General features: G+C 49.5%; 3 protein-coding genes across 3 annotated transcripts; 1 reads left to right on the forward strand and 2 right to left on the reverse strand.

Annotated features, from left to right (window-relative positions):
- Positions 1–1,059: 1,059 nt before the first annotated feature.
- Positions 1,060–3,456, reverse strand: chst6 (carbohydrate sulfotransferase 6). The gene has a single exon (XM_076139505.1). It carries the CDS (start codon positions 3,454–3,456, stop codon positions 2,242–2,244), a length of 1,215 nt encoding a protein of 404 aa, XP_075995620.1. The 3' UTR covers positions 1,060–2,241.
- A 4,175-nt stretch (positions 3,457–7,631) lies between these two features.
- Positions 7,632–10,305, reverse strand: tmem231 (transmembrane protein 231). The gene is made up of 7 exons (XM_076140364.1): positions 9,753–10,305; positions 9,505–9,671; positions 9,135–9,263; positions 8,780–8,923; positions 8,518–8,599; positions 8,321–8,426; positions 7,632–8,090 (listed from the first exon to the last, which is right to left on the reverse strand). Exons 1-7 carry the CDS (start codon positions 9,889–9,891, stop codon positions 7,928–7,930), a joined length of 930 nt encoding a protein of 309 aa, XP_075996479.1. The 5' UTR covers positions 9,892–10,305; the 3' UTR covers positions 7,632–7,927.
- A 311-nt stretch (positions 10,306–10,616) lies between these two features.
- Positions 10,617–16,065, forward strand: gabarapl2 (GABA(A) receptor-associated protein like 2). The gene is made up of 4 exons (XM_076140399.1): positions 10,617–11,015; positions 12,506–12,561; positions 13,497–13,669; positions 14,481–16,065. The coding sequence occupies exons 1-4, from the start codon at positions 10,982–10,984 to the stop codon at positions 14,593–14,595; spliced, it is 378 nt and encodes a 125-aa protein (XP_075996514.1). The 5' UTR covers positions 10,617–10,981; the 3' UTR covers positions 14,596–16,065.
- Positions 16,066–16,347: the final 282 nt, after the last annotated feature.

Genomic DNA, 16,347 nt, shown 5'->3' on the forward strand with positions numbered 1-16,347 from the left:
GTGAACAGGCTGCTTTGTTGAGACGAAGACGCAGCTCAACCCCAAACAGCAATGTAAACTTTGAACTTTGACTGATAACTTATGAGCCTCTCAAGCGAACTCAGATGGGGTGCAGCTATTTACATTTAAACACAAAAAACTTTCAGCTCTATGCAACGAGGCTGGACGGGTTTTAAACCGGCATCCACACAAGTGACGTCATGTTGTCCTCCAGTGTGTTTAAGCTAAAGTATGTTTCACCTTTAGGACAGACGATGCAGGATAACAAACACTCGATACACAATAATACGTCAGGTTAGATATTTTTAAAGCATTTCTACGATATGCAGTGTATTTATAAATCACTTCTGAGTGAAGCGGTGGTTGGAGAAGTGGAGCCGTTATCCGTTACATACCTGTTCATCAGCGTTTACCGGACTCTACCAGCAGGTGGCACTGTTACTTAAATAAAACAGTTTCCCTGTTGAGACATTAAAGGAGATTTCCGAGCAGCAACGTCAACATCTTAATGTAATGCTTTGACATTTGTTTTGGACTAAACGTAGTGGTTCGTGTAGAGGAGCGTTTAGAGGCTTTAACGTGTTCATGGTGTGGAATGAGACCAAATATCTCTCCATCTTACAAAGAATCAATGTTTGGGTGACATTTTCCCCCAAATGTGGCCCCTTCAACATCTGGAAAGTGATTCCAACTGGAGCAGGAGACCGTATAGAACATATGGGAATCTATAAGGAAGTAGGCGTCACTGAGTGTGTGTGGGAGTGAGTGTGTGTGTGTGGGAGAGGGAGAAAGACAGAGAGAGTGATACAGAGAGAGAGAGAGAGAGAGAGGGAGAGAGAGACAGAGGGAGAGAGACAGAGGGAGAGAGAGTGTGAGAGAGGGAGATTTGTTGAAGTTGTCAGTATTCCGATTTTTCTATCATTGTACAAATGTGGTTTCATGTGTGTTGGCACTGAGCCAAAGCAGAGTGGAAACAAGGAGCTGTTTGTGTTTTTATGGTCCTGTGGTGAATCAAACATTCAGATTAAATAAAAGATCAAAGCACTGAAATACCCACAAAGCAACAATCAGTTTAATTTAGCTGGGAAGCGTCTGAACATCATGAGCTCACATCCACTCCTCACAGATCAATACAGCTCTCATGGCCGCCTCCCACTGCTCACACAGCCCACCTGAGCCCACCTGAGTCCAGATGAGACCTTTAAACTCTGACCAGATGACCAATCAGAGTTTGAGTCAATCAGCTGCTCAGCTTTGATCATAGTGGAAAACGAAGCCGGTCGTGGCTCAGTGGGATTGAGCTCTGCAGTGGAACGGGGCCATGAGTGTGTAGAACTTCATATCAATGTTATTCATCATCAACAAAAACCAATCAGTCGGTGTAAAAGAGTGATTAAGTAAACGTGCACATAATAATATAACAGCCAAACAATCAACATGACTGATCTCTTCACATTTCAGGCAGCAGAGGATTCACGTTTGAATGATTTCACAATGTAACGACTCACATGAACCTGTAGGTGGCGTTAGACCTCTCGTACTCGTGTGTGCAAAGTGCTAACGGCCGAACAAACAGTCGGTCGGGTTTCAGCTGATTAACAAACGTCTACATTCTTTAAAGGTTTCTAAACTCTGTTAAAACATTGTTTGTACTTCAATCCTAAACATTCCAACCACAACAGCGCCACCTGGTGAGTTTTTGAGCAAACTGGTTCTACTTCTGAATCTCCAAAACTCCTACAAAACCCCAATTTTAATTCCTTCTTCTACTTTACGTCTAAATGATTACGTCCTTTATGGATTTGCACTCATTTTACACTCATTTTGTCGTTTTCCGCTGGAGGTTCACGGAAGTCGCTGATCTCTCCACCAACGCAGATCCAACAGAGGCCCCGTCTGCGTAAGTGAGCGAGTTCCTGAAGAACTCCGGAGAAGACACAGAGCAGAAGATCAAGCAGTCCGGACTCCGTCACATCACCATAGCATCACATCCCAACAAACAGTCGGCTGCACTTCAGTTTCAGTCTTATTATCAAATGAAGCCAGATGTGTTCCGAGGCTTTTGCGATGTTCTTTGATGTTCCCACACTGTCACACTGTCCACATGTGTGCGTCTGTCACAAATTATCTCTCTAATCGACATCGAGTCACTTTTTTCCTTGGGTTGACAAATGCGTGTTAAAGCACAAACTCGTCTGAGCCCAAACAGGAAATAGTCTTGGTCCCAAAGTAGGCGTGTGCTCAGCCTTTGTTTTGGTCGGTGTTGCCGGACTGCTCTGCCTTGGTCGGTATCCAGCTGAACTGGTACGGTTCCAGCGGCGTCAGCAGGTCCAAGTCCAGTCTTTTCTGCTCTTTCTCATTGCTGACCGCCTTGTAGCCGTGCAGCGCCATGGCCGCCCGACACACCTGCTGGATACGCTTGACCTTGCTGTGCGGCAACGCGGAGCGCCACGCCTGAGACACCTCGGCAGCGTTCCTGGACGTGATTTTGAAGGGTTCTCTCTTTGACCCTTGTCCTTTCCCGTGGGTGACCCTGTAGATCCATTCCTGCAGCTCCTTCGTCATCTCCAGACCAACAAACTCATACAGGGCGTTGATCTCTCCTAGCGGATTGCGTACCATGTCTTCATAGCGTACCATCTTGTAGCGACCTTTCAGAAAGGGGGGGGGCTTAAGGAGGGCCGTCTCGTGGATGCGCAGGTGGCTCCGGCAGATCTCCTGCATGACGAGGAACTGCACCTCGGCGGCTGGTATGGTCTTCTGATCCAGAAGTATGGAGTTATCACGTATGAAGGCTTTGGCCGACTCCTCTCTGGAGCGGACCACAGCCCTCGGGTCGCGGACCAGGTGGATGATACGGAGGTTCAGGTTGGGGTCCTGCAGTAGCGGGTAGAGGGACTCCAGCTCAAAGATTCGCACTGCTTTGAGCACGATGTGGCTGTAGCTGTCACACGAGCCCTGCACCTTCTGGAGACTCTGAGAGCCGCACTTCAGGAAGCACGCCGTCTGGTTGCTGAATTTGTCGCGTGGGGTGAGCTGGCAGACGGGCGGCGAGCACAGGGCGCGACTGTGACTCCACATGAACAGGGAGGACACGTTGTACTGGTTAGGCAGGTAAGCGTCCATAACACCCAAGTCACACTGGAATACGCTGCGAAAGAGATCCCTCACCGCCATCCTCAAGGAGCGCCCGCTGGACTTTGGCAGTTGGCTCCAGACGTGCCAGGCCGGCTCCATCAGGTAGAACACAGAGGGATGCTGGCTGAACACCTGGCCCAAGAAGGAGGAGCCCGACCGCCACGTGGACAACAGCAGCACGTGAACTTTAGGGCCATTTGGGGGCTCGGAGCCACAGGGGCTCAGTTGGTAGTACCATCCACAGAACAGAACCACCGCTGCCCCCTGCAGGATCACCAGGAACATCAAGGTGCTGAGGTTCGGTCTGCAGCGCGCCATGGTGCTGGCTGGGGTCCAACGTCTGCCTCTGGTGTGGACGTCTCTCTGGTGTGTGGACAGCTGAAGATGAAGAGCAAAAGAGAGAGAGAAATCATCACACCACCTATTATCTATGCTCTTGGTTCAATCACAGGTCTATTTTGAAATCTTAACTGTGCTTGTGCCACTCCCATTGTGCACAATGAGTGAAAACAGGCAATTAATATTGTATGGGTTCTGAAGAAATGTTCTCCAACAAACTTCATGGGACAAATACAGCACACATACACACACATACAGAGGTGCTGTACATCCTGACTCAACATCTGGAACGTCTGACTCAGGCAGTTACAGACGCCCATATAGAAAACAGCAGGATTCAAAGAGTGTGTACATGCAAGTCAGTATGTGTGTGTGCTGAAAGACAGTGAGAGGGAGAGAGAGAGAGAGACGGAGAGAGAGATGGAGGGAGGGAGAGAGAGAGAGAGAGAGAGACGGAGGGAGAGAGAGAGACAGAGAGAGAGTGAGAGAGAGAGAGACGGAGGGAGAGAGAGAGAGAGACGGAGAGAGAGAGAGAGAGAGCTGTATGTCTGCGCTGAACAGAGCAGTCATTGTGTTAAACTTTACGCACTAAGATTGAAACACAGACAATGGGATTCCAACACAAACCTTTTGGGCTGAATTTAATTTAACTTAACTTAACTTAACCCCACGCGCTCGCTTCTCTTATACATTCAGGTTTTCTCAGAATTTTTCTCTGGACGTTTCTGGATGTTATGGTTCTGTGAAGCCCTTTGAGTCACGTGTGTTCGTACTAAACAAAGGACTTAAGCCACGAAAATGAAAAAGAGGAGGAGGTCAGGAGCAACAGGGAGAGAGAGAAAGAGAGTGATGAGGTTTGGGGCAGGTTGTCCCCCTGAGGGATCCAGATGGGACCAGGATCAGAGCTGAGCTGATGTGTGGAAGCGCTCCATGATCTGTCCCGAGCAAGCCCCGACACGACACCAGGAAACACCAGACGTCATGACACATCCCTCATCTCTCTCTCTCTCTCTCCGCACATTCCCTCTGCAGTCCAAACACACACACACATCAGCTACACTGTGCTGAACATCTACTTGTCTTCTCTCACACACTTCTCTATTTATACACAGCAGACATGACGACCTGACATGGAGCTCAGGATTTTGACCACAGAGGTTTAATCCATCCATCAGGGGTCACTGCCCTCCTCCTGCTGTGGTTCCTAACAGGAGGTGCTTTGGTTCCAGCCCTCGACTCCTCATGACTGCAGGCTGAGGGGTGCGTGTGAAGGAAGCTTTCATTTACATCCTGCAGAAGTCCTGCAAATCCAATCTATTTGGTTTGATTTGAATAAGTCCTCCTGGATCTGTCTGTCTGTCTGTCTGTCTGTCTGTCTGTCTGCCTGCCTGCCTGCCTGCCTGCCTGCCTGCCTGCCTGCCTGCCTGCCTGTCTCTCTCCCATCCTGTATGTTTTATGACTAATAAATAACAATAATTAAAATGCTACACACACACACACACACACACACACACACACACACACACCCTGAACATAACTATTTCTCTCTGATGCATAAACAACCTGACTGTCCAGGCCATTAGCCGAGTCACAGTCTCCTTGTCTCCTTGTCTCCTCGTCTCCTCCTCTCCTTATACATTTTGTCCTTGCGTGTATCACATTCCATAGGTCACAGTCAACATCTCTGTTCTCTCTGTTCTCTCTCTCTCTCTCTCTCTCTCTCTCTCTCTCTCTCTCTCTCTCTCTCTCTCTCTCTCTCTCTCTCTCTCTCTCTCTCTCTCTCTCTCTCTCTCTCTCTCTCTCTCTCTCTCTCTCTCTCTCTCTCTCTCTCTCTCTCTCTCTCTCTCTCTCTCTCTCTCTCTCTCTCTCTCTCTCTCTCTCTCTCTCTCTCTCTCTCTACTCAGGATGAGTGAACGTCCTCTCAGATAAAGTAAGAAACAAGTTTAGTAAATGAATGATGTGATTCTTCCATAAAGCCCGGCTGTCAGAGGGAGGTGACAGCCTGCTGAGCGCTGCATGATGGGAACACGTTTCTTGGGTTGTTTGAGGATGTTGTGCAGCTGCATGGAGCTTTGATGGAGTAAAGAGTCTGTCTTTGTGTTTGAAGGATAAATAAACTACTCAGCCACACAAACACACACACACACACAGCTGCTCACTCACACACTCTGGGTACTTAAATACATACATATTTATTTTAGACATATGTATCATTATTAAGGTAAGTAGGACTACAGAATCTATAATGAACTGTGGAGTAACTACAGTATGTTACTGAAGTCATTACTTTACTACAGACAGGCGGACAGACAGACAGGCAGACAGACAGATGAATTAACTATTGTAAATGTGCCTCAGTCACAGATCAACGTGTAGACTGATGGATGAAGCTCGTCGTTGTGTTCAGCCTGTGGGGCTGAGGGGCTGAGGGGCTTCGTGGGGGGTCGGTGACCGACTCACGGAGCGCTTCAGCCCCGGACTAACAAACTCCCCCTTCGCCCCTCTGACTGGAGTTCCTGCGCCAAGAGCACAAACGTGCTGCTTTACACTCAAAGTTCCTTTACGAGCAAAACTCTGCTTGCGGAGTAAAAAGTGGAGAAGCGGCGGAGCGTCTCTTACCTTCAGCCGCGCCGCGGAGCGATGGAGGCGGAGAGCTGTGAGTCGCGGCACCCCGGGGTCCAATGCGCTCCTCTGAGAGAACACAGCGGAGTTTGAGACGTGGCCAGCGGGTCCGGGGCCAGCAGGCGGTGGGCAGGGCTGCTGCTGGACAAAGAGAGAGAGAGAGAGAGAGAGGGAGAGGGAGAGGGAGAGAGAGAGAGAGAGAGAGAGAGAGAGAGAGAGAGAAGGGGGGGGGGCGGTACCTGAGGCTGTTTCCACGCTCATAAAGTCGCGGATCCACGCATGAGCGCCACCGGCCTCATGTAGCACCCGACCGACACCAGTTAGTCTGTTTGATATCAGTAAATAAACGGGCGATTTACCGGCCATTAACAATCGGAACCGGAACCTTGATTTACATTCAAGGTCACGATGGAATCATGACTTAAACCACAGACAGAACAAAGCGGGACGATGTGAGCTGTGAGAGAGAGACAGACCGGCTGGTACAGAGACACGAGGGGACACGGGGACATAAACATGTGAAGAACAATCAAATCAAATCATTTGAAAAAGAACAAAAGTACAAAAGTTAAATCCTACTTCCAGTATTCTGTTTGTTGACTGTTTACTTCAGCGCTTTCCAGAAATGATCATTATTTTGTACAATAATTCTGAGTTATACAACAACCATAACCCTACACTGGGCAGCATATTAATCACAAACAAGGAAAAGGACAGCGATGTCTCAAAAGGGATGCAGCTGGTTCCCGTCTGAGCCGCACTCATATCCTGTGCCCCCGCTCCTAATCTGTTTGGACGCCACTCAGAGGGTTCTGCTCGGTCGAGTGAGGGGCCTGGGCCTGTGCCAGGACGGCTTGAGCCATCAGCTGTTCAGACACACGTACAAACACTGTGACGGCATGGATCCTGTTTGTCAGGCCTGTGACGGTGTGACAGGGCTTCTTTTCATTCCATCACATCTTTATGGATTTTGTACCTAATTGTTTCCCAATTTCATTGTTCAACAGCGAACTTTTTTTAGCCTCGCTACATGACTAAAGCCAGATGTTTCCTTCCATTTTTAGCGAGATGCACTCACTATAATAACCATCATCTGCACTTTGAGCCTGAGCTGCAGTGAAAGGGTGCATGTGCATGAGGGCAGAGGAGACTTACTAGGAGACACAGAGGAGCTCAGTTGAGCAAACTGGGTGTAACGGTTAGAAATGTTTGCTCCAACTGGGACAGGAGGAGTGAATGGCTTGAATGAGCTAATCCACTGGTACCTGTCCAAAAACTGGATGGGGCAGAGTTTTAATGTCCTACAAGAGAAATGAGTCACACACACACAAAGAGCAGACAAGTACACATACAAAACAAGACTTGTGACCGGTACAAAGAGGGATCTAGAAGCATTCATTAAAATATAAGTGGACAGGAGGCACATGTAGAGACACTGGGGCTGTGAGACAGGAACATCATGGAGGAAGAACATCACGCAAGCTCAGAACAAAAGGAGGAAAAAAAGGCTTAGAAACAACGGATGTATTAGCTTTGATCTAAAGCTACGTACAAAAGAGAAACTCAAAAGGTCAAAAGATCTGAAACATATAAATAATGTAAATGGAGGAAACACTTCTTGAGAGCAGTCAATGTTTTAAAGGGCCAGAAACTGTATTGCTTTCAGATCTGATTGGTTGATCAGCCGAGCCTCAAACCAGCCTCAGAGACACCGACACTGACTGGATATGAAGCAGGTTTACATCCCGTCCTCCCTGAGTCAGGGGGCAAAGCCACCTGGGGTCGTGTCCTTGCGTACGAGGAGGTCGCCGCACACCTTTCTGTCGCATTAGGAAACGTGGAGTTTCCCCGGCACGTTTGGAATGGTTGGCAAGACCTGGTTTTGGAAAACAAATCTCTGGACGCGTTCAAAGACCCAGAGGAAGACGAGCAGGACGCTGACGTACTGGATCCAGGCAAACTTGATGGTTTCCCAGAAGCCGGGCCGATAGGTGGAGGACGGTCAAGGCAAATCAAGCGCTCTATGATCATGAGTTTGCATTCAAGGGCTTTGTGTAGTCATGCAATAGTCAGCGCATTTGCCTGTTTCCTTATTTCACCCTCCTCAATTCTCTCAATGTCTCAATCTAAGAGATGGAGATAAAGATAATCTCTCTCTCTCTCTCTCTCTCTCTCTCTATTATCAAATCATTCTTTACACCCTGCTTGTGTTAAAGGATATCTGATGACCTCCACAGGGTAGCGGATCTCTGCGTTGAGCTGGAACGGCGCCCCGGCGGCTCGTCCCACGGTCCAGACGGGCATGGGGGAGGACAGCACCGTGCTCACTGCCACAGAGGAACAACACACTGATCCCTCACCACACAGACACACGTGCAACGCTACACACACCGACGTAAAGAGAGCGCCTCCACTTACGGTTCCTGTCCTGATAGGCGCTGACGATGTTGTCCAGGTTGTACGCACTCGCAAGTGGGCTGGAGCCGTCAATCACTGGAACCTTGGCAACAAAGAAGAAAAGCATGTGGAAGATGACGAAGAGGAATTGCTCTGTGTGGTTGTGTAGAGATGATATTCACTGAACTACACACACACACAAACACACACACACACGCACACACACACACACACACGCACACACACACAGACTGAGGAAAGCCAGACTACGGCGTCCTCTCACATCGTAAACGTCGTAGAGTCCGCGGTGAGGCAGCGGCGTCCTCTGCTGCAGCCTCAGGTCTCCGCTGATGAAGAGCTTGGCTCCAGGCACAGGGGAGGAGTGCTGCACGAAGGCCAGGGTCTGCATCGTCACCGTGGACATGCGCTGGGGGAAAAAAACCCAGAAGAAACAACTCAACCTGCTGAGATCAACCTCACACACTCATGATGTGGATGCTTTGGATTGGGTTTGTTTGTTTTGTGTAGAACTCAAGAACTAAAGATCAACTCTGATCAAATCTGGCCTCAGACCCAATGGTAGTGTTGCTTCAGTCCTCACACGCACACACACTGTAGGCGGGGGGTGAAATACGTACAAAGAGCTGGTAGCTGAAGGTGAGGAGCAGCTGGACACTGTAGACCTGCTCCTCAGGTTTCAGAGGCAACTGCAGCTGGAGGATCAGGCGGTCCACCTTCCCGTCCTGGTTCTGGTCCTCCTCTCTCACCTGCCAATTCATTATACTTTTAACCAAAGTGATACCTACAGGCGAGTTACCTAAACATCTCACGTTACCTAAAGCATCTGCTGCCGTCATCAATACTCTACAGCCACACACACACACACACACAAACACTGAGCTGAACTCTAAAGACCCTGAGGCATTTGGACCTCCCCTGGTTTCTGAGGGGCTGTGTGAAGCTTGTGAAGGCCTCAGACTGGTCATGTTGTGGTTGATCTTATCTCACAGAGAGTGCAGGGATGCGGAGTTTGTCCCCCAGCATGTTGTTGAAGTTAGAGAAGGTGCTCCAGGCCACGTAGTCCCCCTGGGTGCTGGTGGACGCCACCAGGAGGCTCTGGTACTGGAACCTCACCACGGGCTGCTCCTCATACGTGCTCCTCTTCACCCAGAACCCTGAAACCACGGGACTTTAAACAGAGAGGACAACCCAGCGAGAGTGACAGCAGCAGCTCAGCTCAGTGACACTTCCGTTACCTTGGCTCCTGTAGGCCACCAGCAGGGGCGAGATGTACGTGAGGCACAAGACCACGACCACAAACACGGTGGCTCGGGTGCAAACGCTGGTTCTGTACCGGATCAGCGCCGGGTGAGCGTAGACGTCATAGTAAGCCATCGGTACGGACGTAAACACGCTGCAGCTCAACACGGACTGTGGCTACAACATGTCGGCTAGCGGAGCCACATGCTAATTGAGTGGAACCCCACGGAGGTTGACAAATGAGAGAAAACGACCCAAACACCGCGCTTCCCCCGTGTTACCCCCTGCGGCCCCCCTAGGTGACGGCAGTCCGCGTGAGAGGAGCGACTTTAAGCGGAAAAGTGTCCTATCAGCCTGTGCGCTAAAGTTAGCAAGCTAGCTGCTCACGAGCCAAGCACCGCGCCATATTTTAGCCTAGCTGAGCGTCCCCCGGTTACCATGGCGCCCACCGGTATCCTAGCAACGAACGAGTCAGCCCACAAGCGAACATTACCGAAGCAACGCCATAACTTCAACCACGACAGCTGCGCTCACCGCCTCTGCCCAGTATGAGTGTGAGGAGGAGGAGGATGAAGAGTAAATATGTAGTAAAGTTACATAAACATTAAGCTCACATTCATACCGTGATGATGGGTCATACCATGTCAGCACCAGGGAGGGGTGCCATGCCCCCCACACACACACACACCATGCAGGATGTAGCTTATATTTTTATTTGATGTGTATCTTATTTTTGCTTAATTTTATTTTTTAACTTATATTCTATATTTTCACTTAAACTGCATAAAGAAAATAAAAAACCACAGACATTTATAATGGACATAATTTAACTAAACTAGTCTTTTAACACAACTTAAGCTCTGTAAATAATAATATAATCTGTTAAATATCTCTACTGAACGGAACTGAACGGTTTGATGCAGATTAATACTAAATAAAGAGTATCGACTCCTGCTCCGTTATCTTCTTTCCTCATCTTATCGATCTGATCTCAGTCAAACCCGATCACCTGACAGCTTTCAGGCTGCGTCGCCCCCACGCCCTCAGACGGTGACGTCACCCCCCCTCAGCTGGACGGACAGTCGGAAGCTTCCGGAGGAGGAGAGACGTTATTGTTGACGTTTTGTTTTCATCTGCTTTTGTCCGCATTTCTGCCCAGCCGCCGCCGCCCGCCCGCTGCTCTGTGACTGTAGCGCCATCACGCCTTAGTGCGGGACCAGCAAAGATGAAATGGATGTTTAAAGAGGATCATTCCCTCGGTAAAGAGGTTTTGTTCTGTGTCTTGTCATGATCGCCCTCCCTTTCGGTTTGGACTTTGCTATGTCATCCCGCATGCACGCGCCTCAGCAGCCCGCTAACGACTGAAATGTGTGAATCCATGAGAGCTGTAAGAGCTTTAAGAGCTATAAGAGCTGTAGGAGCTAATGTTACATGCCGGGTCGCTGTGTGTGTGTGTGTGTGTGTGTGTGTGTGTGTGTCAGGTGGGTCGGATGCAGCATGGCCAGTCCCTCCACCATCATGTTGCATCGCTTTGCACGTCTTGCTCCGACTCTTTAGACTCCAGATTTAAGTGGATCAGAAGCTTGAGCCCTGAAACTGAATCCATACTTTGATTTCTTTTTTAAGACAACTGGGAGGAACTCATTTAGATCTATAGAGCACTTATAAAGCATGACATCATCATAAAGAGGAGTTATTTAACCTCATAGTTAGGATGAAGAGAATTATTAAAGCGTAAAGATTGGGTTAGATTGGGTTGTAGACGCCAACGTTTGATGTTTCCAGTCCTGTTCTGTTGGAATGGAGAAGTAAAGGGACGCTGCATGTACTCTGACACATTCTAGGCTCTGTGGATCTATAAGGCGTCACGTCAAAACAACAAGTTTAGGAGAAGTCCTGCAGTTTAGAGAGACGTTTGCATCCTTCTGTTTACCGTTCCTACTTCTATGGGCTGTGATTGGGTGAGAATCAGGACAGCAGTCACAGCCAGCCCTCGCCGTTGTTTGGTGTCACCATAGTAACCCAGTCGGGGGTCATCTGCAGAACATGCCTGATGTTTAGAGAAGGTGTGAAGAAGACGATGCTCTCCTCACAGTAAACATCCAGATGAGCTACGTTTAATCAGATGGGCCAGCAGGTTACAGTGCAGCTCCAAGGGTCAGAGGTCAGAGGTGATGTGACCCGCCTCTCAGTTTAGGTCTTATGGACATAAGGTCATATCTTCAGATAAAGTCTCTCAAGTCTCCTGGCTGCTGCCGCTTTTGTCGAGCGGTTTCCTAAAGTAGGCTCCTTATCTGGGCTAATGAAGCAGCGCCGACGTGTTTGAACCTCAGCAGACCCGATCACCCCTCGCCCCCTTCACCCCTCCCTCCCTCCCTCCCTTCCGCATGTGTTCAGCATCTGCCCACTGAAGCCCCCGGAGGTGCAGATGTGCTAATATCTCTTCCTGTCTGCGGGTGAAGCCTCCTGCATGCTAATGTTTGGGCCTGGATGGAATCACACTGTGGAGTTTGCGTGCAGTGGAATCCTGCAGGCATCGTCTGCTGCTCCCTCTGACTCTCACTGGGCCTCAGTGCGGCATTTGGTCCTGCATGCAGAGCTGCTGTCTGGGCCTGGGCACGGCCCCGCTTGGCAGTCAGGGAGACTCCCAAGAGGCCCCCGCTCATCCTTTTAATCCCTGACTTCCTGTTTGTTTCCTGTCTGTCTCTCTCTCTCTCTCTCTCTCTCTCTCTCTCTCTCTCTCTCTCAGAGCACCGATGTGTGGAGTCAGCCAAAATACGCAACAAATACCCCGACAGAGTCCCGGTGAGTGTGAGGGGGGGGGGGGGGGGGGGGGGGGGGTATGGAATGACTGACATGTCCCCAGGGGATAGGAGGAGTGTGGGATTGAGTGAATGGGTAAAAAAAAGAAGAGGAGTCCTGAGTGATGAAGGGCTGAGCGCTGACAGCTGAGTCTCCTGTCTGGTGAATGAACTGAACACACAAACATGCAGGGGATAACAAACAGAGAGGAAAATATATAAAGTGGATTCAAACATGAAGCTAGAGAGGAAACATGTTGGATTCTGCTCAACACACACACACACACACACACAGGCACACCCACAGACACACAATGTGTCAATCATGCAGAGGGAGTCATGGCTTTCCAACATCACTGTAGTTACACACGAAGGCTGGAAGAGTCCATGTGTGTGAGTTTGTGAACAGAATGTGGTGATGGAGAAGAACTGGGCCTCCTGGTCTGCCTCTGAACATACTACATACTACATACTACACACTAGAACACGAGGGCGTCACTGTCTGCAGTGAGCCTGGCGTCAGGGTCAGGCAGTCAGGTCGTATACGTGACGGGATGAGGCCTCAGCCGCCTGAGCCGGCCTGTAAACCTACGGCAGCAGAGCGTCAGACTGACACCTGGGGTCATAGAGCAAACAGAGCAGCAAACAGAGCAGCAAACAGAGCGACCGGGCTGCGTGGGGGGGGGGGGGGGCTTTGTGTGCCGGATCAGACCTGTGACCTCTCACACCCTCAGCCTTTCACACACTCTGCACCTGTCACATCAAAGACCGCCGGCCGTGTGTCAGCTCATCTGATCCTATCATCAACATCCTGTCATCTGGTTACAGGTCACAGATCTACACTTAGCTTTCCTCTTCTTCTATGTTCTTCTTATGTTGAGGCATGAAGTTGGTTTGCTGGTATGAAGGCAGGTGAACATCTCGACTCTGTGCTTGCAGGTGATCGTGGAGAAAGTGTCCGGCTCTCAGATCGTGGACATCGATAAGAGGAAGTACCTGGTGCCCTCTGACATCACCGTGGCTCAGTTCATGTGGATCATCAGGAAACGCATCCAGCTGCCTTCAGAGAAAGCCATCTTCCTCTTCGTCGACAAAACCGTCCCCCAGTCCAGGTGAGGCAGTCAGGCTCAGTCCAACCAGGCCCAGCTGAGGCTTGGCACTCCAACTTAGAACGCAGAGCTTAAAAATGGGGAAAACACATGAACGCACAACTAATGAAGGGTTTAGTTTGTGTGTCTGTGCACGTAACACAGCTGCAGTGTGTGTAAACATGACAACATGACAACATGATGACGCAACACCTCACTTATACTCAGAGAGGCACAGAATCCTCTTGATTCCACCTAAACGTGCTCGTCATCATTACCCTTATCTGTTACATCAGAGGGAACGGTGGTGTGTGTCCTTGAATGCGTCTCAGAGTGAGGAGATGACATGTATTGATTATCCCTCCTGTATTGATCGTCTGTGAGGCTCTGACCCACTTTGAGGCAGAGAGCTGACTGAGTTTCACTTTCCCATTCATGTGTGTTCTAAATATGTTGTCCTTATCTCCTTATCGCTGTAACTGAAGCAGGGGAGCACAGGAGTCCCTAATATGTGAGTAAATAATCTCCCTGTGAACAGGAAGAGGAAGAGGCCACGCCCACAGCTCAGTGACCCTCACAGTCTCTGATTTAGATCTACAGGCTCCAGTGTGACTGACTGAGGGCTTTAAGGGAAAGAAGGAGTAGTCATAGTCATCATCCTTATGTACACATGACACACACACACACACACACACACACACACACACACACACACACACACACACAGAGGTCACTCATAACTTTTCTTGTTTCATCTTTTGTCTTTTTCTCCCCAGGTGAATGTAAATCTAATCACTGGTGTGTGTGTGTGTGTGTGTGTGTGTGTGTGTTGCAGTTTGACCATGGGGCAGCTGTACGACAAAGAGAAGGACGAGGACGGCTTCCTGTACGTGGCCTACAGCGGAGAGAACACCTTTGGTTTAAAGCCCTTTTATACTACACAGGGTTAATGCTGCACCCCCCCCCACACACACACACACACACACACAGAGGGGCCTTGGTGTGCACCGCTGCACCTTGTTGCCGTCACTAATTGGCCTTTGACAGAACGCGCTGACACATTTAGCACCAAATTAACTTCAACCAAAAACAACAAACCTGTCAGAGCATCATCCTGAAAGAAGCGGCTTCATCGCTGACAGATTCACTGAGTGACAACATCAGAATCAATGAACCCACCTTGACTGGGCTCTGACACACACACACGTACGTACGCACACACACACACACACACACACACACACACACACACACACACACACACACACACACACACACACACACACACACACACACACACACACACACACACACACACACACATCAAACATCACTCCACCTCATCTTGCCTCATTCCTTTCAATCAAGCACCTGTCACCTCATTGATCTCATCTTTGTGTGCCTCATATCATCGCCCCTCCCCCCCCCCGCCCCGTCAGCTCCGACCAGCATGAGGAAGAAGGCAGCAGCTCCTGAGCCGGCTCCCAGGGAGCAGCAGGAGGTTGCGGCGTGCTCACGGGTCTGCCTGTTATAATTTGCACATCACAACAGTATGAAGCGTTTGAGGTGAAACTCCTGAAGCTCGGTGCACCGCAGAGGAAACAGTCTGACTGACACTTTACCTGAAGTGGAGCCTGAACACCGACTAAGACCTGGAGTCAGGAACAAAGACCGAGCTGATCTGATGAGGAACTTACATCTTTTTTTATTAAGTTCATAATAATTAGCTACAAACAGAATCGAATACGAAACAAGCACAAATCCAGATCAATGAGTGGCTGCAATCAATATGTTTTTAAAAATGTAATAACTTTTTAAAAAATGATCTCGATCGGCTACGAAATCTCCTCGCTCCTTGGCCGACAATCCACCTCTCAACGAAACACACACACACACACACACCTGTTTCATGGCTGCAGGTAGGCACTCCCTCAGGGGATGCACAGTAGCCACCCCCCTTCCATCTGCCCATTGATACAGCGCCACTCAGTGGGCGGTCCAGGTGATGGTCTCTCCCCTAAATGAACACAATAACATGCCACTTTACAGCCACGCCTCTCAGCCTTACGCCCCACTGCCTGCTGGGAAATAAACGCCTGCAGCTCTTCTTCTATCACGTTAATGATTAAACACACATATGCCTTTAATGTGCTTGTGAAGGTCAAACTACTACTATACAGTGTACCGGTCAGATGTCCACTTCACGTATGGTGTCCATGACGACTGGGGTCAGGCCCTCGGTGCTGTCCCTCCTCTCCCTGCTCAGTCTGTCTGTGGCTGTGGTGCTGGATCCCACTCAGGCTCAGCTGCGCTCCGGGGGTCAGGATGGTTTCCTCTGTGTTGTTTATCCTAACTGCAGAACATAAAGAGTTTTAGATATTATAAAGGGTGAGGTAGCTGGATGACCTGACCAATAAAGATCAACCTTCAATACAAAAGAACAACTGTGTGGTTTCCTTGTTCCGTGTGTTCAGGCTCAGCAGCATCCAGGGTTCAGCAGTGAGTACGCTCTGATGTCATCGACATGGTAACACAGCTCTGCTACCTGCTGGACTCTCTCACAGGAATGTAGGCGTGAAGGGAGCGCCGGAGCTTCAGGCCAGATCAGGCGTGTGCCATGCCAGTAAAGCTGGCTTAGACTTCACTGCCACTTCCTTCCTCCTCCTTGATGTTTGGTCGTCTCCTCATCATCACAGCTCGTC

Source organism: Genypterus blacodes, unplaced genomic scaffold (assembly GCF_046128005.1).
Source record: "Genypterus blacodes isolate CSIRO-AG114 ecotype Tasmania unplaced genomic scaffold, CSIRO-AGI_Gbla_v1 ptg000015l_1, whole genome shotgun sequence".
In the NCBI taxonomy this organism is placed as follows: domain Eukaryota; kingdom Metazoa; phylum Chordata; class Actinopteri; order Ophidiiformes; family Ophidiidae; genus Genypterus; species Genypterus blacodes.